The sequence below is a fragment of the Tachyglossus aculeatus genome, chromosome 15 (assembly GCF_015852505.1).
Source record: "Tachyglossus aculeatus isolate mTacAcu1 chromosome 15, mTacAcu1.pri, whole genome shotgun sequence".
Taxonomy (NCBI): Eukaryota; Metazoa; Chordata; class Mammalia; order Monotremata; family Tachyglossidae; genus Tachyglossus; species Tachyglossus aculeatus.
The window spans coordinates 12,820,180-12,846,564 of NC_052080.1; the positions used below are offsets into that span (position 1 = coordinate 12,820,180).

At 46.5% G+C, this 26,385-nt stretch overlaps 1 protein-coding gene across 1 annotated transcript in view; it reads left to right on the top strand.

Moving 5' to 3' along the window:
• The first annotated feature begins 386 nt into the window (after positions 1-386).
• The window catches only part of PRKX (protein kinase X-linked), a 47,585-nt gene continuing 21,586 nt past the window's right edge, over positions 387-26,385 (top strand). Inside the window, exons 1-3 of the mRNA XM_038757129.1 lie at positions 387-516; positions 15,432-15,600; positions 21,534-21,797. Of these exons, the coding sequence (XP_038613057.1) occupies positions 387-516; positions 15,432-15,600; positions 21,534-21,797 (563 nt within the window). The remainder of the gene's footprint in view (positions 517-15,431; positions 15,601-21,533; positions 21,798-26,385) is intronic.

Here is a 26,385-nt window from a genome sequence, read left to right on the forward strand (position 1 = left end):
CTCCCGCCCGTCGTGGGGATGGGAGGGGGCGCGCATGCGCACATCGTCCCTCCCGTCCTGGGGATGGGAGGGGGCGCGCAGGCGCACGCCCTCCCGCCCCTCCTGAGGATGGGAGGGGGAGGCGCGCAGGCGCACATCCGCCCGCCGGTCCTGGGGCCGGGAGGGGGAGGCGCGCATGCGCAGCTGGAGCCGCCTTTGTGGGCGGGGCCTCCCCGGGCCCCTATTGTTGTCGGGGCGGGGCCGTGCGGGGCGGTGCATGGCTGCATGCCTGCATGCGGCGGTGCATGGCTGCCGGTGCATGCAACGGTGCATGGCTGCGGGCGCGCGGGGCCGGCTGAGGCGGCTGCGGCGGGCGGGCGGCGGCGGGCGCTGAGCCCCGGGCCTGCATGGAGGGGGACGGGGGGGCGTCCAGTACGCCCGCCCCGGGGGGCGTCGAGGTGGCCGCCCCCGCGCCCGGCCCGGGGACCGACCCGCCCGGCTACCGGCTGCAGGACTTCGACACGCTGGCCACCGTCGGTGAGTCTCCCTTTTCATAATAATGGTATTTATTAAGCGCTTACTACGTGCCAAGCACTGTTCTAAACGCTGGGGAGGTTCCAAGGAGATCAGGTTGTCCCACGTGGGGCTGACAGCCTTCATCCCCATTTCCCAGAGGAGGGAACTGAGGCTCAGAGAAGCGAAGCGACTCGCCCGAGGTCACACAGCAGACAGGTGGCGGGGCCGGGATTCGAACCCATGCCCTCTGACTCCAAAGCCCGGGCTCTTCTCCACTCTCCTCTATCTCCTGATCTATAATAATAATAATAAAGGCATGTATGAAGCGCTTACCACGTGCCCAGCACTGTTCTAAACGCTGGGGAGGTTCCAAGGAGATCAGGTTGTCCCACGTAGGGCTGACAGTCTTCATCCCCATTTTACAGATGAGGGAACTGAGGCTCAGAGAAGCGAAGCGACTCGCCCGAGGTCACACAGCAGACAGGTGGCGGGGCCGGGATTCGAACCCATGCCCTCTGACTCCGAAGCCCGGGCTCTTCTCCACTGGGCCACGCTGCTCCTCTAGCTCGTGATCTATAATAATAATAATAATAAAGGCATGTATGAAGCGCTTACTACGTGCCAAGCACTGTTCTAAACGGTGGGGAGGTTCCAAGGAGATCAGGTTGTCCCACGTGGGGCTGACAGCCTTCATCCCCATTTTCCAGAGGAGGGAACTGAGGCTCAGAGAAGCGAAGCGACTCGCCCGAGGTCACACAGCAGACAGGTGGCGGAGCCGGGATTCGAACCCATGCCCTCTGACTCCGAAGCCCGGGCTCTTCTCCACTGGGCCACGCTGCTCCTCTAGCTCTTGATCTATAATAATAATAATAAAGGCATGTATGAAGCGCTTACTACGTGCCAAGCACTGTTCTAAACGCTGGGGAGGTTCCAAGGAGATCAGGTTGTCCCACGTGGGGCTGACAGCCTTCATCCCCATTTTCCAGAGGAGGGAACTGAGGCTCAGAGAAGCGAAGCGACTCGCCCGAGGTCACACAGCAGACAGGTGGCGGAGCCGGGATTCGAACCCATGCCCTCTGACTCCGAAGCCCGGGCTCTTCTCCACTGGGCCACGCTGCTCCTCTAGCTCTTGATCTATAATAATAATAATAAAGGCATGTATGAAGCGCTTACTACGTGCCAAGCACTGTTCTAAACGCTGGGGAGGTTCCAAGGAGATCAGGTTGTCCCACGTGGGGCTGACAGCCTTCATCCCCATTTTCCAGAGGAGGGAACTGAGGCTCAGAGAAGCGAAGCGACTTGCCCGAGGTCACACAGCAGACAGGTGCCGGGGCCGGGATTCGAACCCATGCCCTCTGACTCCGAAGCCCGGGCTCTTCTCCACTCTCCTCTATCTCTTGATCTATAATAATAATAATAATAAAGGCATGTATGAAGCGCTCACTATGTGCCCAGCACTGTTGTAAGCGGTACCTATCTATTCTATTTATTTTATCATCATCATCAATCGTATTTATTGAGCGCTTACTATGTGCAGAGCACTGTACTAAGCGCACGGGAAGTACAGATTGGCAACATATAGAGACAGTCATCATCATCATCATCAATCGTATTTATTGAGCGCTTACTATGTGCAGAGCACTGTACTAAGCGCTTGGGAAGTCCAAGTTGGCAACAGAGACAGTCCCTACCCAACAGTGGGCTCACAGTCTAAAAGGGGTAGACGGAGAACAAAACCCAACATACTAACAAAATAAAGAAATAGAATAGATAGGTACAAGTAAAATAAATAAATAAATAGAGTAATAAATATGTACAGACATATATACATAGACTTTTAGACTGTGAGACTGTGTACCTATATATTCTATTTATTTTATTTTGTTAGGATGTTTGGTTTTGTTCTCTGTCTCCCCCTTTTAGACTGTGAGCCTGCTGTTGGGTAGGGACTGTCTCTATATGTTGCCAATTTGTACTTCCCAAGCGCTTAGTACAGTGCTCTGCACACAGTAAGTGCTCAATAAATACGATTGATGATGATGATGATATGTTGCCAACTTGTACTTCCCAAGCACTCAATACAGTGCTCTGCACACAGTAAGCGCTCAATAAATACGGTGGAATGAATGAATGAATACAAGGTGATCAGGTTGTCCCCCGGGTGAGCCCGTCTCTATCTATTACCAACTTGGACTTCCCAAGCGCTCAGTACAGTGCTCTGCACCCAGTAAGCGCTCAATAAATACGATGGAATGAATGAATCAATACAAGGTGATCAGGTTGTCCCTCGGGGTGAGCCCACTCTTCTAGACTGTGAGCCCGCTGTTGGGTAGGGACCGTCTCTATATATTACCAACTTGGACTTCCCAAGCGCTCAGTACAGTGCTCTGCACACAGTAAGCGCTCAATAAATACGATGGAATGAATGAATGAATACAAGGTGATCAGGTTGTCCTCCGGGGTGAGCCCACTTTTCTACACTGTGAGCCCGCTGTGGGGTAGGGATTGTCTCTATATGTTGCCAGCCTGTACGTCGCAAGCGCTTAGTACAGTGCTCTGCACACAGTAAGCGCTCAATAAATACGATGGAATGAATGAATGAATGAATTGAGTCCTTCGGGTTCAAGTCCCGGCCCCGCCACTTGTCAGCCGTGTGACTTTGGGCGAGTCACTTCACTTCCCTGGGCCTCAGTTCCCTCATCTGTAAAATGGGGATTGACTGTGAGCCCCCCGTGGGACAAAATGATCAGCTTGTAACCTCCCCAGCGCTTAGAACAGTGCTTTGCACATAGTAAGCGCTTAACAAATACCATCATTATTATTATTATTGTTATTCTTACAGTGTTCTGCACATTCATTCATTAATTTATTCCGGCACTGATTGATTCCTTCGTGTAATTGCATAAGCGCTTAGTACAGTGCCCTGCACATTCATTCATTCATTCATTCATTCCAGCACTGATTCCTTCGTACAATCACATAAGCGCTTCGTACAGTGTTCTGCACATTCATTCATTCCGGCACTGATTCCTTCTTGCACTTTTTTTACTCTATTTATTTATTTAATTTATTTGTACATATCTATTCTATTTATTTTATTTTGTTAGTATGTTTGGTTTTGTTCTCTGTCTCCCCCTTTTAGACTGTGAGCCCACTGTTGGGTAGGGACTGTCTCTATATGTTGCCAATTTGTACTTCCCAAGCGCTTAGTCCAGTGCTCTGCACATAGTAAGCGCTCAATAAATACGATTGATTGATTGCACTCGCATAATCGCTTAGTACATTTTCTGCGCATTCATTCATTCCGGCATTGATCTCACTTTGTCGTATTCCAAAGTGCCGGTTCATGACTCCGGCCCAATCTGTGTTGCCAATCGATCACAGTAAGCACTGTGATACTCTCCCAACCCCTTAGTACAGTGCTCTGCCCACCGTCGACGCTCAATAATAATAATGACGGCATTTGTTAAGCGCTTACTATGTGCAAAGCACTGTTCTAAGCGCTGGGGAGTTCACAAGGTGATGAGGTTGTCCCACGTGGGGCTCACAGTCTTAATCCCCATTTTACAGATGAGGTAACTGAGGCCCAGAGAAGTGAAGTGACTTGCCCAAAGTCACGCAGCTGACAAGTGGCGGAGCCGGGATTTGAACCCATGACCTCCGACTCCAAAGCCCGGGCTCTTTCCACTGAGCCACGCTGCTTCGCTGTGACAGACGCCAGGTGTCACACCCTTCAGTGAGCCCGCTGTTGGGTTGGGACCGTCTCTAGATGTTGCCAACTTGTACTTCCCAAGCGCTTAGTACGGTGCTCTGCACACAGTAAGCGCTCAATAAGTACGATTGAATGAATGAGTGAATAAATATGCCTTCCCGAACTTCTTGTAGTCCTCTTCTTATTTATCTTGGTCTTTGAGTCATTTTGATGCGGAGGATTTGGGTGTTTTGTGTGTGTTTCGGGCGTCTCGCGTGTTCGGCTTCGGTAGGTGGAACCCAGAGTTTAATAATAATAATGATGGCATTTATTAAGCGCTTACTATGTGCAAAGCACTGTTCTAAGAGCTGGGGAGGTTACAAGGTGATCAGGTTGGCCCACATGGGGCTCACAGTCTTCATCCCCATTTTACAGATGAGGTAACTGAGGCCCAGAGAAGTGAAGTGACTTGCCCAAAGTCACACGGCTGACAATTGGCAGTGCCGGGATTTGAACCCACGACCTCTGACTCCAAAGCCCTGTGCTCTTTCCACTGAGCCACGCTGCTTCTCTAAGTTTAGTTCTTCAGAGAAAAGTTGTAAGCATCTAGAGATCTCCGGGTTGAAGACACATTCTGCGACTTAGTTCACGGGACCTGTGGTTATCGTGTCAACTCATAGAGAAGCAGCGTGGCTCAGTGGAAAGAGCCCGGGCTTTGGAGTCAGAGGTCGTGGGTTCAAATCCCGGCTCCGCCAATTGTCAGCCGTGTGACTTTGGGCAAGCCACTTCACTTCTCTGGGCCTCAGTTCCCTCATCTGGAAAATGGGGATTAAGACTGTGAGCCCCCAGTGGGACAACCTGATCACCTTTTTTTTAAAATAGCATTTATTAAGTGCTTACTAAGTGCAAAGCACTGTTAAGCGCTGGGGAGGTTACAAGGTGATCTATTTATTTTATTTTGTTAGTATGTTTGGTTTTGTTCTCTGTCTCCCCCTTTTAGACTGTGAGCCCGCTGTTGGGTAGGGACCGTCTCCATATGTTGCCAACTTGTACTTCCCAAGCGCTTAGTACAGTGCTCTGCACACAGTAAGTGCTCAATAAATACAATTGATTGATTGATTGATCAGGAAAATGACCCTTGCCCTCAAGGAGTTTACAGACTGATAGTAGGATCAGAGAGCAGGAGGATAACTTGAAGTGCTTTTCTGCTCCACCGTCCTGCTTTGCCAAGGCCTTTTCAGAAAGATGAGATTAACTCTTATAATAATAGTAATAATAATAATAATAATGGCATTTATTAAGCACTTACTATGTGCAAAGCACTGTTCATTCATTCAATTGTATTTATTAAGCGCTTACTAAGTACAAAGCACTGTTCTAAGCACTGGGGAGGTTACCAGGTGATCTATTTATTTTATTTTGTTATTATGTTTGGTTTTGTTCTGTGTCTCCCCCTTTTAGACTGTGAGCCCGCTGTTGGGTAAGGACTGTCTCCATATGTTGCCAACTTGTACTTCCCAAGCGCTTAGTACAGTGCTCTGTACACAGTAAGCTCTCAATAAATACAATTGATTGATCAGGAAAATGACCCTTGCCCTCAAGGAGTTTACAGACTGATGGTAGGATCGGAGAGCAGGAAGATAACTTGAAGTGCTTTTCTGCTCCACCGTCCTGCTTTGCCAAGGCCTTTTCAGAGAGATGAGATTAACTCTTATAATAATAATAGTAATAATAATAATAATGGCATTTATTAAGCGCTTACTATGTGCAAAGCACTGTTCATTCATTCAATCACATTTATTGAGCACTTACTGTGTGCAGAGCACTGTACTAAGCGCTTGGGAAGTACAAGTTAGAGACGGTCCCTACCCAACAGTGGGCTCACAGTCTAGAACCCTGTGCCTTGGTTCCCTCCTCCCTAAAAGGGGGATTAAGACTGTGAGCCCCGTGGTGGACGTGAACTGTGGACCGCAGCGCTCACAGCAGTGCTTGGCGCTTAACACACACCATGAAAAACAAGAAGATGGAGCCTCTCCCCTTTCTTTTTGGCCGGGATCACGCGCGAGCTCCCCGCCGGCCTTTCCGTGGCCCGGCCTTCCTCCTTTCTCCTCCCAGACTCGGTGGGCCTGGGCTGTTAGTGCCTGCGGACCGACTCCCTTGGGGAGAGAGAAAATGATTCCGTAGTGGTTCCCAAGGTGATGGAAGGAAACACCCGCTGATGCACACACAATGGAAGACATGCAACTACCTGCCCAGATGGAGAGGTCTGGGGAATTGGTGTGTGTCTGTGGGCCCTAGAGTCTCCCATCCCCTCGCCCCCTCCTCCCTCACCTCCCTTCTCTCCTTCTCCAGCCCAGCCCGCACCCTCCGCTCCTCTGCCACCGCTAATCTCCTCCCCGTGCCTCGTTATCGCCTGTCCCGCCATCAACCCCTGGGCCTGGAATGCCCCCAATCCCTCTGCCCATCCTCCAAGCTCGCTCTCTTCCTCCCTTCAAAGCCCTGCTGAGAGCTCACCTCCTCCAGGAGGCCTTCCCACACTGAGCCCCCTCCTTCCTCTCCCTCTCCGTCCCCCCCCATCTTACCTCCTTCCCTTCCCCACAGCACCTGTATATATGTATATATGTTTGTACAGATTTATTACTCTATTTATTTTACTTGGGCATATCTATTCTATTTATTTTATTTTGTTAGTATGTTTGGTTTTGTTCTCTGTCTCCCCCTTTTAGACTGTGAGCCCAATGTTGGGTAGGGACTGTCTCTATATGTTGCCAGTTTGTACTTCCCAAGCGCTTAGTCCAGTGCTCTGCACATAGTAAACGCTCAATAAATACGATTGATGATGATAATGTCCTCACCGTGCCTCGTTCTCACCTGTCCCGCCATCGACACCCGGGCCTGGAATGCCCTCCCTCTGCCCATCCACCAAGCTCGCTCTCTTCCTCCCTTCAAAGCCCTACTGAGAGCTCACCTCCTCCAGGAGGCCTTCCCACACTGAGCCCCCTCCTTCCTCTCCCTCTCCATCCCCCCCACCTTACCTCCTTCCCTTCCCCACAGCACCTGTATATATGTTTGTGCAGATTTATTACTCTATTTATTTTACTTGTACATATCTATTCTATTTATTTTATTTTGTTAATATGTTTGGTTTTGTGCTCCATCTCCCCCTTCTAGACTGTGAGCCCACTGTTGGGTAGGGACCGTCTCCAGATGTTGCCAACTTGGACTTCCCAAGCGCTTAGTACAGTGCTCTGCACACAGTAAGCGCTCAATAAATACGATTGATTGACAAGTTGGCAACATATAGAGACGGTCCCTACCCAACAGCAGGCTCACAGTCTAGAAGAACAGTGCTTTGCACACAGTAAGCGTTTAATAAATGTCATTATTGTTATTATTACGAGCCCCGGATGGCTCACACGGGAACTGGGGCCAATCTCATAATCTTTTAACCGCCCCAGTAAGTGCTTAATGCCATAATAATCATTGTTATTAGTCGAAGCGAGCATCGTGCCTCACTGCCAGACGTTCCTTCGGGAGGCTCGGGGCACCTGGCCCTAGTGACGCACCCCGAATGGGTAAGACTGACGAGAAAGAGATGGAGGCGAGTTCTAAAATAGGCCCACATCACCCCGGCCTTCGCTTTAACCACCCCCTGTCATTGTGGAACCAGCCTGGTGCCAGTTGTGACCCTTCTAGACTGTGAGCCCGCTGTTGGATAGGGACTGTCTCTATATGTTGCCGACTTGTACTTCCCAAGCGCTTAGTACAGTGCTCTGCACACAGTAAGCGCTCAATAAATACGATTGATTGACCCTGAATCAAAGCTGGGGCCAAGACCATTGCTGGCCCATAGAGCAGTCGGTCGTGTTGGGGTGTTTACTGTGTGCCGAGCACTGTAAGAATAGTAAAATAATAATAATGATGGCATTTATTAAGCGCTTACGATGTGCAAAGCACCCTTCTAAGCGCTGGGGAGGTTACAGGGTGATCAGGTTGTCCCACGGTCTTCATCCCCATTTTACAGAGGAGGGAACTGAGGCCCGGAGAAGTGAAGTGACCTGCCCGAAGTCACACAGCGGGCAAGTGGCGGGGCTGGGATTTGAACCCATGACCTCTGACTCCAAAGCCCGGGCTCTTTCCACTGAGCCACGCTACTTCTCTTAACTTCTCTGTGCCTCAGTTCCCTCATCTATAGAATGGGGGTGAAGACTGTGAGCCCCCCGTGGGACAACCTGGTCACCTTGAGACCTCCCCAGTGCTTTGCACATAGTAAGCACTTTATAAATGCCATTATTATTATTATCTCCTTGGAGTAATAAATACGATTGAATGAATAATAATAATAATAATAATAATGGCATTAATTAAGCGCTTACTATGTGCAAAGCACTGTTCTAAGCGCTGGGGGGATACAAGGTGATCAGGCTGTCCCACGGGGGCTCACAGTCAACCCCCATTTTACAGATGAGGTAACTGAGGCCCAGAGAAGTTAAGTGACTTGCCCAAGGTCACCCAGCTGACAAGGGGCGGAGCCGGGATTTGAACCCACGACCTCTCACTCCAAAGCCCTTGCTCTTTCCACTGAGCCACACTGCTTCATGACCACATTGTCCACGACCACAGGGAGCTTACAGTCTAGATGGAGAGCACGCGTGAAAATAAATTGCAGATGGGGTAGTGGCAGAGTATGCGGTTATGTACATAATGCTGTGGGGGTGGGGTGAATATAAAGTGAGCGCCCCACTGCATGACCTTGGCCAAGTCACTTCCCTGTGGCTGTTTCTTCATTTGTAAAATGGGGATTCAGGGCTTCTTCTCTCTTTCTCAATGACAGAGAACCCTGTGGGGGACAGGGACTGGGTCTAATCTGATGGCAGTTTATCCACCCCAGTTTAGTAGAGTGGTGAGTGCTTAGCAACTATCACAACCATTAGTATTGTGTTATGTTCCCTGCAAGTATAACTTGTCCTTCTATCAATCAATCAATCAATCGTATTTATTGAGCGCTTACTGTGTGCAGAGCACTGGACTGAGCGCTTGGGAGGTACAAGTTGGCAACATATAGAGACAGTCCCTACCCAACAGCGGGCTCACAGTCTAAGAGGGGGAGACAGAGAACAAAACCAAACTAACAAAATAAAATAAATAGAATAGATATGTAAGCCTCTCGTAGGCAGGGACTGTGTGCCAACTCTGTTATATTGGACTTTTATCATCATCATCATCAATCGTATTTATTGAGCACTTACTGTGTGCAGAGCACTGGACTAAGCGCTTGGGAGGTACAAGTTGGCAACATATAGAGACAGTCCCTACCCAACAGCGGGCTCACAGTCTAAAAGGGGGAGACAGAGAACAAAACCAAACTAACAAAATAAAATAAATAGATGTGTAAGCATCTCGTAGGCAGGGACTGTGTCTGCCAACTCTGTTATATTGGACTTTTATCATCATCATCATCAATCGTATTTATTGAGCGCTTACTGTGTGCAGAGCACTGGACTAAGCGCTTGGGAGGTACAAGTCGGCAACATATAGAGACAGTCCCTACCCAACAGCGGGCTCACAGTCTAAAAGGGGGAGACAGAGAACAAAACCAAACTAACAAAATAAAATAAATAGATGCGTAAGCATCTCGTAGGCAGGGACTGTGTCTGCCAACTCTGTTATTGAAGGCATACCTCGTCCACGAGGCCGTCCTTGACTAAGCCGGCCTTTGCTTTTCTTCCCCTCCCTTCTGAGTCACCCTGACTTGCTCCTTTTATTCATCCGGCACGTATGTCACATCCGCAATTGATTTATTTATATCAATGTCTGCCTCCCCCTCTAGACCGTAAGCGCGTGTGGGCCGGGAATTTGTCTGTTATATTGTACTCTACGGTGCGCTGCATGCAGTAAGCACCCAATAAATATGATTGCTTGCTTCTAGACTGTAAGCCCACTGTTGGGTAGGGACCGTCTCTATATGTTGCCAACTTGTACTTCCCAAGCGCTTAAGAATAATAATAATAATAATGATGGCATTTATTAAGCACTTACTATGTGCAAAGCACTGTTCTAAGCGCTGATAATAATGTTGGCATTTTGTTAAGCGCCTGCTATGTGCAAAGCACTCTTCTAAGCGCTGGGGGAGATACAGGGTGATCAGGTTGTCCCACGTGGGGCTCACAGTCTTCATCCCCCTTTTCCAGATGAGGTAACTGAGGCGCAGAGAAGTTAAGTGATTTGCCCAAGGTCACACAGCAGATGTGGCGGAGCCGGGACTCGAACCCATGACCTCTGACTCCAAAACCCGGGCTCTTCCCACTGAGCCACGCTGCTTAGTACAGTGCTCTGCACACAGTAAGCGCTCAATAAAGACGTTGAATGGATGATTTATGGAGAGGCGATGCGACTTCTTCCTCTCCGCTTTCCCTGTCGTCTCTTCGTCCTGCCCCAACCCTAATGGTCTAGTTCAGGTGACGGGAGGAAAATCCAACTTTGGTTCAGAATTAGTCTAGACTAGGTTGTTCTTCTGAACTGTCGTTTGGATAGGGAGGGATCAATCGATCACTGGCGTTTCCTGAGCACTTAATGTGTGCAGAGCACTGTACTAAGCGCCTAGGAGAGTACAGTGTAGCAGCATTGGTCTAGACTAGGTTGTTCTTCTGAACTGTCGTTTGGATAGGGAGGGATCAATCGATCACTGGCGTTTCCTGAGCACTTAATGTGTGCAGAGCACTGTACTAAGCGCCTAGGAGAGTACAGTGTAGCAGCATTGGTCTAGACTAGGTTGTTCTTCTGAACTGTCGTTTGGATAGGGAGGGATCAGTCGATCACTGGCGTTTCCTGAGCACTTAATGTGTGCAGAGCACTGTACTAAGCGCCTAGGAGAGTACAGTGTAGCAGCATTGGTCTAGACTAGGTTGTTCTTCTGAACTGTCGTCTGGATAGGGAGGGATCAATCGATCACTAGCGTTTCCTGAGTACTTAATGTGTGCAGAGCACTGTACTAAGCGCCTAGGAGAGTACAATGTAGCAGCATTGGTAGAAACCTTCCCTGCCTACATAGAGCTGACAGCTTAGAGGGATGATGAAGATCAGAAAAGTCCTCAGCCCCTCTTCCTCATCTGCGTTTGGAAAATTTTGAGAGGAAAGTCAGAAACATGCTTCATTTCTTGTTTTTACCCAAGTGACACAAAAAGGCGTTCCCTCGGCCGCAAGTATCACTTCCTGCCGACTACGATTGCTTTTTTTCTAGACTGTGAGCCCACTGTTCTCTATATGTTGCCAACTTGGACTTCCCAAGCGCTTAGTACAGTGCTCTGCACACAGTAAGCGCTCAATAAATGCGATTGATTGACCGATTGACTCCTCTCTGGCTGCAGCAGTTCAGTGACAACTTCCAAGAGGCTTCTGGTGGCTCAGGAGAGTCGGAGGAATCAATCATATTTATTGAGCGCTTACTATGTGCAGAGCACTGTACTAAGCGCTTAGGAACTTTTCCAACAGATACAGGAGGCACTGAGAGTCCTAGATACCGCCGTGTAAAATGGCTTTTCTCAGGGAGAGTCCGTTCTGAGGTGCATCGTCTATTTTAAGTACCAGGCTCTGGGGTGATGTTGCTATCGGGAGGAAATAATGTTTTGTTTTGGGAGGAAGTGGTTTTCAGAACACCGGTGGGGCCCTTGCTTTTTCAGTAACACGGTCTTCTCTGAATTAGGCAAATGATATGAACATTACCATTAAATTGACTCAGTTATGCCGCTCCTTGCTTTCAGGATTAAAGAGCAATGGGCAACGTTATGGAAAGATCAGTTTTGCACATAGAGAAATGATTATATGTATATATGTTTGTACATATTTTTTACTCTATTTATTTATTTTATTTGTACATATCTATTCTATTTATTTTATTTTGTTAGTATGTTGGGTTTTGTTCTCTGTCTCCCCCTTTTAGACTGTGAGCCCAATGTTGGGTAGGGACTGTCTCTGTATGTTGCCAATTTGTACTTCCCAAGCGCTTAGTACAGTGCTCTGCACATAGTAAGCGCTCAATAAATACGATTGATGATGATGATGATTGGCTCTTCAGTAATAATAATAATAATAATGTTGGTATTTGTGAAGCGCTTACTATGTGCCAAGCACTGTTCTAAGCTCTGGGGTAGATACAAGGTGCCTACCCAACAGTGGGCTCACAGTCTAAAAGATTGATAAATACGATTGATTGATTGATTGCTCAGGAGATTCAGTGAAACTTAACGTAAATTCTGACCTTGGGTGTTCATTCATTCATTGAGCGTTTACTGGGTGCAGAGCACTGTACTAAGCGCCTGGGAAGTCCAAGCTGGCAACGTCTAGAGACGGTCCCTACCCAATAGCGGGTTCACAGGCTAGAAGGGGGAGACAGACAACAAAACAAGCCATACCCGGAATGTTTTAGGAGGTGGGTTGAAGGGAAGAAAGGGGATTTCCTTTCTGCAGGCACTTCTGGCTTTTTTGCAACTCCCCACGAAGCGGTGGCTTGTGGCGTTTGGACTCGGGATGAGGAAGTTGAGAGGAGAAGGGTTTTTGTCTCCCCCTTTTAGACTGTGAGCCCACTGTTGGGTAGGGACTGCCTCTGTATGTTGCCAACTTGGACTTCCCAAGCGCTTAGTACAGTGCTCTGCACACAGTAAGCGCTCAATAAATACGATTGATTGATTGATTGATTGAAGTGGTGGTCCGCCGGGACCCTGAGTGCCGCTGCCCCCTCAGCTGCACCCCCTCTTCCCTCCCCCGGCCCCCCACCCCTCATCTCCCGCTTTGGGCTTCTTTCCAAACATCCCCTGGCATTCTCCTTCCCAACATATAGAGACGACATCCCTATGATAAAACCCCCGGAGAGGGTTCAGATTCAGTATATCGCTCGCAAACAACTAACCAGTCACATTTCACCCAGTCACACAGCGGACGAACGGCGGAGCTGGAACTAGAACCCACCTCTCACTCCCAGGCCAGGGCTCAATAATAATAATAATATTGGTGATGGTGATGCTAATAATAATAATGGCATTTATTAAGCGTTTACTATGTGCAAAGCACTGTTCTAAGCGCTGGAGAGGTTACAAGGTGATCAGGTTTTCCCAAGGGGGGTTCACAGTCAGTCCCCATTTGACAGATGAGGGAACTGAGGCACAGAGAAGTTAAGTGACTTGCCGTTGGCAGAGCTGGGATTTGAACCCATGACCACGTTCCGTGTTTGTGCCTATCTATTACTCTATTTATTTTACTTGTACATATCTATTCTATTTTATTTTGTTACTATGTTTGGTTTTGTTCTCTGTCTCCCCCTTTTAGACTGTGAGCCCACTGTTGGGTAGGGACTGTCTCTTTGTGTTGCCAACTTGGACTTCCCAAGCGCTTAGTACAGTGCTCTGCACACAGTAAGCGCTCAATAAATACGATTGATTGATTGATTGACCACTGACTCCAAAGCCCGGGCTTTTTCTACTGAGCCACGCTGCTTCTTTACCTCTGCAGTGCGGCCTTGGGTTAAACACCACCCGCGAGAGGGAAGATCTCAGCACCATGTTGAGGAAGGGAACACATTTAATTAGTGTCTTGTTGTTGAAGCCTCCCTGATTATGGTTTATTTTAGCACCGCTGGTTGTTTGGTTTATGGAGAGAATGACTCTCCAGGTATGCGAACAGAACCCCATTAGAGAGAATAAAACAAACAGCACAGTGGAGAGTGAAGCAGCGAGGCCTAGTGGCTAGAGCCTGGGAATCAATCAATCAATCAATCATATTTATTGAGCACTTACTGTGTGCAGAGCACTGGACTAAGCGCTTGGGAAGTACAAGTCGGCAACACATAGCGACAGTTCCTACCTAACAGCGGGCTCACAGTCTAGAATCAGAAGGACCCGGGTTCTAATACCGGTTCCTCCACTTGCTGTTCGTGACCTTTGACTGATCAATCAATCAATCAATTGTATTGAGCGCTTGCTGTATGCAGAGCACTGTACTAAGCACTTGGGAAGTACAATTTGGCAACATATAGAGACGGCACCTACTCAACAACGGGCTCACAGTCTAGAAGGGGGAGGCAGAACAAAACAAAACGTGGGCAGGTGTCAGAATAAATAGAAACAAAGCTAGATGCACATCATTAACTGTGTGACTTGGGGCGAGTCACTTAACTTCTCTGTGCCTCAGTTACCTCATCTGGAAAATGGGGATTAAAACTGTGAGCCCCCCTGGGACAACCTGATCACCTTGTAACCTCCCCAGCGCTTAGAATCAATCAATCAATCGTATTTATTGAGTGCTTACTGTGTGCAGAGCACTGTACTAAGCGCTTGGGAAGTACAAGTTGGCAACATATAGAGACAGTCATCATCATCATCATCAATCGTATTTATTGAGCGCTTACTGTGTGCAGAGCACTGCACTAAGCGCTTGGGAAGTACAAGTTGGCAACATATAGAGACAGTCATCATCATCATCAATCGTATTTATTGAGTGCTTACTGTGTGCAGAGCACTGTACTAAGCGCTTGGGAAGTACAAGTTGGCAAATATAGAGACGGTCCCTACCCAACAGTGGGCTCACAGTCTAAAAGGGGGAGACAGAGAACAAAACCAAACATACTAACAAAATAAAATAAGTAGAATAGATATGTGGGTAGAACAGTGCTTTGCGCTTAACAAATACTATTATTATTAACAAAAATAAATAGATAGTGTGGGCAGAGAGCATGTCTACCAATCCCTGTTGTATTGGACTCTCCCAAGTGCCTAGTACAGTGCTCTGCAAACGGTAAGCGCTCAGTAAATCCCACTGACAGATTATACGATTGATTGAATTGAATGAATTCAATGAATTCTCCCCCTTTTAGACTGTGAGCCCACTGTTGGGTAGGGACTGTCTCTATATGTTGCCAACTTGTACTTTCCAAGCGCTTAGTACAGTGCTCTGCACACAGTAAGCGCTCAATAAATACGATTGATTGAATGATTGAATTGTTGTCTGTCTCCCCCTTCTAGACTGTGAGCCCGCTGTTGGGTAGGGACCGTCTCTATATGTTGTACTTCCCAAGCGCTTAGTACAGTGCTCTGCACACCGTAAGCGCTCAATAAATACGATTGAATGAATGAATGCGAGGAAACCGAAGGTGGTGTTGTAGTGCCACACTCCATTCAGGTTGCGAATCGATCCTCAGTCTCTAAAGTTGTTTGTTTGGAGAAACCCATTTTTTTCCCTCCCCTTTCCTCCCCAGGCACTGGTACTTTTGGGCGGGTTCACCTGGTCAAAGAGCGAACAGCCAAGCATTACTTCGCCCTCAAGGTCATGAGCATTCCCGACGTCATCCGTCTAAAACAGGAGCAGCACGTGCACAATGAGAAGTCAGTCCTCAAAGAGGTCAACCATCCGTTTCTGATCCGACTGTAAGTCTTGCTTTTGGGGGCTTTGTTTCGTTTGCGGCTCTGTGAGCCCCACATGGGACAACCTTGATCACCTTGTGTGTCCCCCAGCGCTTAGAACAGTGCTTGGCATATAGCAAGTGCTTAACAAATACCAACATTGTTATTATTCCCTCATCTGTAAAATAGGGATTGAGACTGTGAGCCCCACGTGGGACAACGTTGATCACCTTGTATCCCCCCCAGCACTTAGAACAGTGCTTGGCATATAGTAGTGCTTAATACCAACATTATTATTATTATTATTCCCTCATCTGTAAAATAGGGATTAAGACTGTGAGCCCCACATGGACAACCTTGATTACCTTGTAGCCCCCCCAGCGCTTAGAACAGTGCTTGGCACATAGTAAGCACTTAAGAAATACCAACATTATTATTATTATTATTCCCTCATCTGTAAAATGGGGATTAAGACTGTGAGCCCCACATGGGACAACCTTGATCACCTTGTATCCCCCCCAGCGCTTAGAACAGTGCTTGGCATATAGTAAGTGCTTAACAAATACCAACATTATTATTATTCCCTCATCTGTAAAATGGGGATTAAGACTGTGAGCCCCACATGAGACAACCTTGATTAGTACAGTGCTCTGCACATAGTAAGCGCTCAATAAATATGATTGATTGATTGATTGATTACCTTGTATCCCCCCCAGTGCTTAGAATAGTGCTTGGCATATAGTAAGTGCTTAACAAATACCAACATCATTATTATTATTCCCTCATCTGTAAAATGGGGATTAAGACTGTGAGCCCCACATGGGACAACCTTGATAACCTTGTATCCCCCCCAGTGCTTAGACTAGTGCTTGGCATATAGTAAGCGCTTAACAAATACAAACATTATTATTATTCCCTCATCTGTAAAATGGGGATTAAGACTGTGAGCCCCACGTGGGACAACCTTGATCACCTTGTATCCCCCCAGCGCTTAGAACAGTGCTTGGCATATAGTAGCGCTTAATACCAACATTATAATTATTATTATTATTATTCCCTCATCTGTAAAATGGGGATTAAGACTGTGAGCCCCACATGGACAACCTTGATTACCTTGTAGCCCCTCCAGCGCTGAGAACAGTGCTTGGCATATAGTAAGTGCTTAACAAATACCAACATCATTATTATTATTATTATTATTCCCTCATCTGTAAAATGGGGATTAAGACTGTGAGCCCCACATGAGACAACCTTGATCACCTTGTATCCCCCCCAGTGCTTAGAACAGTGCTTGGCCTATAGTAAGTGCTTAACAAATACCAACATCATTATTATTATTCCCTCATCTGTAAAATGGGGATTAAGACTGTGAGCCCCACGTGGGACAACCTTGAACACCTTGTATCCCCCCCCAGCGCTTAGAACAATGCACATAGTAAGCGCTTAACAAATACCAACGTTTTTATTATATGGGACAGGGACCGCGTCCAACCCAATTAGCTTGTGTCTACCCCAGTACTTAGTGCAGTGCCTGGCACATAGTGAGCGCTTAACAACTACCACAAGTCGAAGGGAGGAGAGTTACTGAATCCCCATTCCGTGACGAGGGGACAGAGGCGCACAGAAGTTAAGTGGTTTGCCCAAGGTCACAGAGCAGGCCCGTGGCAGAGCAGGGATTAGATCCCAGGCCTCCTGATTCCTAGGTCCACGCGCTAAACAGCTTCAGAGCTGTTTCTTCAGGCCATTTAGCGTCAGGTAAAAACAAAAGTTGGCAGAGAGCTAGGGGACTTTGAACCCTGCCGGTCAGTTAGCTCGAGTTGTAAAGTGAGGAAATAAAGACAGTGAGGATTCGAGTCTAGTTGAAAAAGGGAAGTTATTTTAGCTCTTACTTCGGGCCACGTATCTCGTTACTGAATATAGAGCGTGAGTCCCGATGGGACGGGGACTGGGTCTGACCTGATTAGCTCAGATTCATTCAGTCGTATTTGTTGAGCGCTTACTGTGTGCAGAGCACTATTTATTTATTTATTTATTTTATTTGTACAGATCTATTCTATTTATTTTATTTTGTTAGTATGTTTGGTTTTGTTCTCTGTCTCCCCCTTTTAGACTGTGAGCCCACTGTTGGGTAGGGACTGTCTCTATATGTTGCCAATTTGTACTTCCCAAGCGCTTAGTACAGTGCTCTGCACATAGTAAGCGCTCAATAAATATGATTGATGATGACTAAGCACTTGGGAAGTCCAAGTTGGCAACATATAGAGACGGTCCCTACCCAACTAAGCGGGCTCACAGTCTAGAAGGGGGAGACAGAGAACGAAACCAAACATATTAGCAGAATAAAATAAATAGAATAGATATGTACAAGTAAAATAAATAGAGTGATAAATATGTACAGACATATATACATATATCCTTATTCTATAGATGAGGTAACTGAGGCACAGAGAAGTGAAGTGACGTACCCAAATACACAGCGGACAAGTGGCAGAGCCAGAAATAGTTAGAGCCCAGGTCCTCTGAGTCCCAGGCCCGAGGTTTTGGCCATTGGGCCAGGCTGTTTCTTGTCTGCTGTGTGACATTAACAAGTCACTTCAATCAATCAATCGTATTTATTGAGCATTTACTGTGTGCAGAACACTGTACTAAACGCTTGGGAAGTCCAAGTTGGCAACATATAGAGACGGTCCCTACCCAACAGTGGGCTCACTTCACTTCTCTGGACCTCAGTTACCTCATCTGCAAAATGGGGGTTCAATACCTGTTGTTCCTTCAGCTTAGATGATGAGCCTCATTTGGGACCTGATAATAATAATAATAATAGTAATAATAATTAATAATAATAATACTGTGTATTATTCAGTACTGTGGCAAGCAGTGTTCTAAGCGCTGGGGGAGATACAAGGTGATCAGGTTGTCCCATGTGGGGCTCACAATCTTAATCCCCATTTTACAGATGAGGGAACTGAGGCACAGAGAAGTGAAGTGACTTGCCCAAAGTCACACAGCTGACAAGTGCCGGAGCCGGGATTGGAACCCATGACCTCTGACTCCCAAGCCCGGGCTCTTTCCACTGAGCCGTGCTGTGATCTTATACCTACCCCAGCGCTTTGTACAGTGTGTGGTGCATAGTGAGCACTTAATAAAAACCACAATTGTCGATAATAGTAGTAGAAGATGCCAAGATACTATTTACTATTCTATTTATTTTGTTATGTGTTGTTTTGTTGTCTGTCTCCCCCTTCTAGACTGTGAGCCCGCTATTGGGTAAGGACCATCTCTATATGTTACCAACTTGTACTTCCCAAGCGCCTAGTACAGTGCTCTGCACACAGTAAGCGCTCAATAAATACGATTGAATGAATGAAAGATACAGTAGAAGCCTTTCGGAATTTCCTGGGGGATCCATCTGATTAGATGAACGCTCCCTCTTGGCTGTAAGCTCCACATGGACAGGGTTTATTTATACTTACCCTTGTATTGTAACCTTCCAGGCGCTTAGTACAGTGCACTGCACATAGTAGGTGCTTAGTAAATTCCAGTCATTTATGGATCCAGGTATTGATTTTGCCCCTTACAGGCTATGTGACAATACAGTGATTATATTTGTTAAATGAACATTATGTGCCAAGCCCTTTAGTAAGAATTGGGACAAATTCTGCCTCTGGGTCCTCATCAGTGATATTTATTGAGCGCTTACGGTGTCCAGAGCCTGTACTAATTGCTTCGGAGAGGACAATGCACAGCGGTGGTAGACTCATTCCTTCCTTCATTCATTCATTCATTCAATCGTATTTATTGAGCGCTTATTGTGTTCAGAGCCCTGTACTAAGTGCTTCAGAGAGGACAATGCACAGCGTTGGTAGACTCTTTCCTTCCTTCCTTCATTCATTCAATCGTATTTATTGAGCGCTTACTGTGTGCAGAGCACTGTACTAAGTGCTTGGGAAGTACAAGTTGGCTGTCCGCGGTGACCTCACAGTCTAGACCGTCCGATACAGTTGGGCTTCGACTGTCGGGGTTCGGTATTTTGCTCTTCACCGAGTGGGTTTCCAATAAATCAGTCGATCGTATTTACAATTGTACCCGGTCAGTTGTGCGCTTACAATGTGCAGAGCACTGTGCAGAGCGCTTGGGAGAGTACGCTACAACATAATAAGCAGGCATGTTCCCTGGCCGTAACATAGAGGATACGGATGGATAACTTCCTCTTGGGTAGCATCGTCAACTCCAAAGCATCACCAAACAATTCGAGGGGAAATCAATCAATCAATTGTATTTATTGAGCGCTTACTCTGTGCAGAGCACTGTACTAAGCGCTTGGGAAGTAGAAGTTGGCAACAAATAGAGACGGTCCCCACCCAACAGTGGGCTCACGGTCTAGAAGGGGGAGGCAGAGAACAAAATAAATAGAATAGATATGTACAGGTTAAATAAATAGATGGGTTCAAATCCCGGCTCCGCCATTTGTCAGCTGTGTGACCTTGGGCAAGTCACTTCACTTCTCCGGGCCTCAGTTCCCTCATCTGGAAAATGGGGATGAGAATGTGGTTCTGTCCTCTCCTCCCTTATTTACCAGTGGAAAACGTCCTTAATGACTCAGATTCTAGAGATGAAAGAACCCAGAATAAACGTCGGAACAACGCTTTTATCCTTCTGGAAACCGAAAGCACTTTGTGGTTAGGGTGTCACACCATAAAATCAGTGGGATTTATTGAGCACTTAGTACGGGCAGAGCACCGCACTAAGTGCTGGAGAAAGTACAGTAAAGCAGAGTTGATAGGCACATTCAATCAATCAATCAATCGTATTTATTGAGCACTTACTGTGTGCAGAGCACTGTACTAAGTGCTTGGGAAGTCCAAGTTGGCAACATATAGAGACAGTCCCTACCCAACAGCGGGCTCACAGTCTAGAAGGGGGAGACAGAGAACAAAACCAAACATATTAACAAAATAAAATAAATAGAATAGATACGTACGGAGCTTAAGGGAGCAACAAGATTGGTGGAGGAATGGGTTTTTGGACATCTTTCCATTTTCATTCAATCGTATTTATTGAGCGCTTACTGTGTGCAGAGCACTGTACTAAGCGCTTGGGAAGTACAAGTCGGCAACATATAGAGACGGTCCCTACTCAACGGGAATGTCCTTCATTCACTTGTTCCATTCACTTCTGTCCCCTGAATTGTTATCAAGTTGTGTAGACAACTAGATTGTGTGCTCTTTGAAGGCGGGGCTTATGTCCGTTCACTGGAACTCTCCCAAGTGTTTAGTACAGTGCTTGCCACATGGTGAGCGTGTGGTAAATCCCGTTTAAAAAAAATAAAGAAGCATTTAGATATAATAATGATGATGATGGCATTTCTTAAGCGCTTACTATGTGCAAAGCACCGTTCTAAGCGCTGGGGAGGTTACAAGGTGATCAGGTTGCCCCGCATGGGGCTCACAGGCTTCGTATACCTGTATATATGTTTGTACATATTTATTACTCTATTTATTTATTTTACTTGTACATATCTATTCTATGTATTTTATTTTGTTAGTATGTTTGGTTTTGTTCTCTGTCTCCCCCGTTAGACTGTGAGCCCACTGTTGGGTAGGGACCGTCTCTATATGTTGCCAACTGGTACTTCCCAAGCGCTTAGTACAGTGCTCTGCACACAGTAAGCGCTCAATAAATATGATTGATTGATTCATCCCCATTTTCCAGATGAGGGAACTGAGGCCCAGAGAAGTGAAGTGACTTGCGCAAAGTCCCACAGAGCCGGGATTTGAACCCATGACCTCTGACTCCGCCGCTTCTCGGGCCGCACCGTTTCTTACCCTCAATGATTTTATCATTAGCTAAACGGCACGACGCGAGTTCCCGGTGACTCTTGAGGGGAACACCATGATCATTAAAATATTCCAGTTGCTTGTGGCTTACTAACGATACGCCTCATTTTTGTGTTGCAGATATTGGACTGATCACGATGACCGGTTTTTGTACATGTTGATGGAGTACGTGCCCGGAGGGGAGCTTTTCAGTTACCTACGTAACATGGGACGCTTCAACAACAGCACAGGACTGTTTTACTCCACGGAAATCATCTGCGCGATAGAGTACATCCACTCCAAAGAAATAGTTTACAGGGACCTTAAACCCGAAAACATCCTCTTAGATAAAGAAGGCCACATCAAGCTTACGGATTTTGGATTTGCGAAGAAGATGGTCGACAAGTAAGGCGGACCCTCTTTCGTTACTCTATTTATTTCACTTGTACCTATCTGTTCTATTTATTTTATTTTGTTAGTACGTTTGGTTTTGTTCTCTGTCTCCCCCTTTTAGATTGTGAGCCCACTGTTGGGTAGGGACTGTCTCTATCATTGATTGATTGATTGATTTTACTTGTACATATCTATTCTATTTATTTTATTTTGTTAGTATGTTTGGTGTTGTTCTCTGTCTCCCCCTTTTAGATTGTGAGCCCACTGTTGGGTAGGGACTGTCTCTATCGTTGATTGGTTTTACTTGTACATATCTATTCTATTTATTTTATTTTGTTAGTATGTTTGGTTTTGTTCTCCGTCTCCCCCTTCTAGACTGTGAGCCCACTGTTGGGTAGGGACTGTCTCTATGTGTTGCCAATTTGTACTTCCCAAGCGCTTAATACAGTGCTCTGCACATAGTAAGCGCTCAATAAATATGATTGATTGGGAACAGATGTCCCCAACTTAAACCCACAGGAAGAATTTCTGTCACAGTCGGATTTTATCAGTCATTGATTGATTGGGAACAAATATCCCGAACTTAAACCCACAGGAAGAATTTCTGTCACGGTCGGATTTTATCAATCATTGATTGATTGGGAACAAATGTCCCCAACTTAAACCCACAGGAAGAATTTCTGTCACATTCGGATTTTATCAGTCATTGATTGATTGGGAACAAATGTCCCCAACTTAAACCCACAGGAAGAATTTCTGTCACATTCGGATTTTATCAATCATTGATTGATTGGGAACAAACGTCCCCAACTTAAACCCACAGGAAGAATTTCTGTCACGTTCGGATTTTATCAGTCATTGATTGATTGGGAACAAACGTCCCCAACTTAAACCCACAGGAAGAATTTCTGTCACGTTCGGATTTTATCAGTCATTGATTGATTGGGAACAAATGTCCCCAACTTAAACCCACAGGAAGAATTTCTGTCACTGTCGGATTTTATCAATCAATCGATCGGATTTCTTTTATGAACCTTGTTTTGTTTTGGTTAACCCGTGGGAAGGCGTCTTTAATTACCGTTGGAGCTGAGAGTGATAATATAATAATTGTGGTGTTTGCTCTGGGGAGTTTACAAGGTGATCAGGTTGTCCCACGTGGGGCTCACAGTCTTCATCCCCATTTTGCAAATGAGGTAACTGAGGCACAGAGAAGTGAAGTGACATGCTCAAAGTCCCACAGCTGACAAGTGGCGGAGCCGGGATTTGAACCCATGACCTCTGACTCCAAAGCCCGGACTCTTATACAAGATAATCAGGTCAGATTCAGTTCCTGACCCACGTGTGACTCACAGAGAAAGAGAGGGAGGGGGACCAGGTATGGACTCCCCATTTAACAGATGAGGAAACAGGCTCAGAGAAGTGAAGTGACGTGCCCAAGCAGCGTGGCTCAGTGGGAAGAGCACGGGCTTGGGAGCCAGAGGTCATGGGTTCTAATCCCGGCTCCACCACTTGTCGGCTGTGTGACTCTGGGCAAGTCACTTCACTTCTTCAAGACTGTGAGCCCACTGTTGGGCAGGGACCGTCTCTATATGTTGCCAACTTGGACTTCCCAAGCGCTTAGTACAGTGCTCTGCATGCAGTAAGCGCTCAATAAATACTATTGATTGATTCTCTGGGCCTCAGTTCCCTCATCTGTAAAATGGGGATGAAGACGGTGAGCCCCCCGTGGGACAACCTGATCATCTTGTATCCCCCCCAGCGCTTAGAACAGTGCTTTGCACACAGTAAGCGCTTAATAAATACCACCATTATTATTATTATTATTACCCATCAGGTGGCAAGTGGAAGAAGCGGGTTAGAATCTCAGGCCCCTGCTCTTTCCACTAGGCCACACTGCTTCCGACGTCAGGCTAATCTTTGCCAGTACCTTGAACACATCCCTGGATGTATTCCCTGGATTTGGAGTCAGAGGTCATGGGTTCAAATCCTGGCTCCGCCAACTGTCGGCTGTGTGACTTTGGACGAGTCACATCAATCAATCAATCGTATTTATTGAGCGCTTACTGTGTGCAGAGCACTGTACTAAGCGCTTGGGAAGTCCAAGTTGGCAACATATAGAGACAGTCCCTACCCAACAGTGGGCTCACAGTCTAAAAGACTTCACTTCTCTGGGCCTCAGTTCCCTCATCTGGAAAATGGGGATTGAGGCTGTGAGCCCCACGAGGGACAACCTGATCACCTTGTAACCTCCGCAGCGCTTAGAGCAGTGCTTTGCACATAGTAAGCGCTTAATAAATGCCATCATTATTATTATTCAATGTGCATTTCGGAAGGGGAGAAGTTGAGCTTGGGCCGAGGGCATCCAAAGTTGAGCTTGGGCCGAAGCAGCGTGGCTCAGCGGAAAGAGCCCGGGCTTTGGAGTCAGAGGTCGTGGGTTCGAATCCCGGCTCCGCCGCGTGTCTGCTGTGTGACTTTGGGCAAGTCACTTGACTTCCCTGTGCCTCAGTTACCTCATCTGTGAAATGGGGGGTGAAGACTGTGAGCCCCACGTGGGACAACCTGAGGACCTTGTACCTATTCCAGCGCTTAGAACAGTGCTTGGCACATAGTAAGCGCTTAACAAATGCCATCATTATTATTACTATTACTTAAGACTGTGAGTCAGGTGTATTTATCGAGCGCTTAAGGTGTGCAGGGCACTGTACTAAGCGGTTGGAAGAGTATAATACTCTGGGCCTCAGTTACCTCATCTGCAAAATGGGGATTCATTCCTGCTCCCTCCCACTTAAGACTGTGAGTCAGTTGTATTTATCGAGCGCTTAAGGTGTGCAGAGCACTGTACTAAGCGGTTGGGAGAGTATAATACTCTGGGCCTCAGTTACCTCATCTGTAAAATGGGAATTCTTTCCTGCTCCCTCCTACTTAAGACTGTGAGTCAGTTGTTTTTATCGAGCGCTTAAGGTGTGCAGAGCACTGTACTAGGCAGTTGGGAAAGTATGATACTCTGGGCCTCAGTTACCTCATCTGTAAAATGGGGATTCACTCCTGCTCCCTCCTACTTAAGACTGTGGGAGGAGTAATTTAAAAAAATGATAAATCATATTTGGAAGTAAGAAACTGTATTTCCCGAGCGCTTAATAGACAGACATGTTCAGTGCCCACAAGGAACTTACAGTCTAGAAGGGAACACAGACATTAATATAGATTACAGAAATGTACATAATCAGTCAGTTGTATTTATTGAGCGCTTACTGTGTGCACAGCACTGTACTAAGCGCTTGGAAAGTACAAGTTGGCAACATATAGAGACAGTCCCTACCCAACAGTGGGCTCACAGTCTAGAAGGGGGAGACGGAGAACAAAACCAAACATCTTAACAAAATAAAATAAATAGAATAGATATGCACAAGTAAAATCATCATCATCAATCGTATTTGTTGAGCGCTTACTGTGTGCAGAGCACTGTACTAAGCGCTTGGGAAGTACAAGTTGGCAACATATAGAGACAGTCCCTACCCAGCAGTGGGCTCACAGTCTAAAAGAAAATAGAGTCATAAATATGTAACTGTATGTAATATGTATTTAAATACATATAAATAGAGTAATAAATATGTAACTGTGTAATATGTATGCAAATACATATTATGTACATAATGTGTATGTAAATGTAATATGTACATTTCCAAATGTAACTACCCATCAAAAGATTCCCAAAAGCATTACATAAGTGTTGTGGGGCTGTGATCCTCCTGTGGGACAGGGACTGTTTCCAACCTAACTTGCATCTGCTCCAGCGTGTAGAACAGCGCTTGGCACATAGTAAGCGCTTAATAAGTTCCATAGTGGTAATTAGTACTTGAAAAAAGCCACGATTGTTATTACCCCCCGGAGCTCCTAGAAATATGTGCATCGGTGAAGCCGTTTTATAGGCGTAATAATAATAATAATGGCATTTGTTAAGCGCTTACTATGTGCAAAGCACCGTTTAATGTGTCCCCTTGATTTATCTGAAGTGCTGCCCTTAATCCTTTTAAAGGTATCTTTGCCAAATAATAATAATGGCGTTTATTAAGCGCTTACGATGTGCAAATGAACTTCCTGGTGAGCCCTGCCCTCCTACTAGATAGGAAATTCCCAGGCCATAACAGGAACGTCAGAGGCAGAGCCGGGAGACTATCAAGTGTTCTCAAGGAACTCTCATTCCAAATATTTTCGGGGGGCGGCGGGGGGGAATGCTTTTTGGAATCTTTTGATGGGTAGTTACATTTGGAAATGTACATATTACATTTACATACGCATTATAATAATAATAATGGCATTTATTAAGCGCTTGCTATGTGCAGAGCACTGTTCTAAGCGCTGGGGAATTTACAAGGTGATCAGGTTGTCCCACGTGGGGCTCACAGTCTGCATCCCCATTTTACAGGTGAGGGAACTGAGGCCTAGAGAAGTTAAGTGACTTGGCCAAAGTCCCACAGCTGACAAGTGGCGGGGCCGGGATTTGAACCCATGACCTCTGACTCCAAAGCCCGGCTTTTTCCACTGAGCCACGCTGCTTCTCTAACATACATCTTACCTCCTTCCCTTCCCCACAGCACCT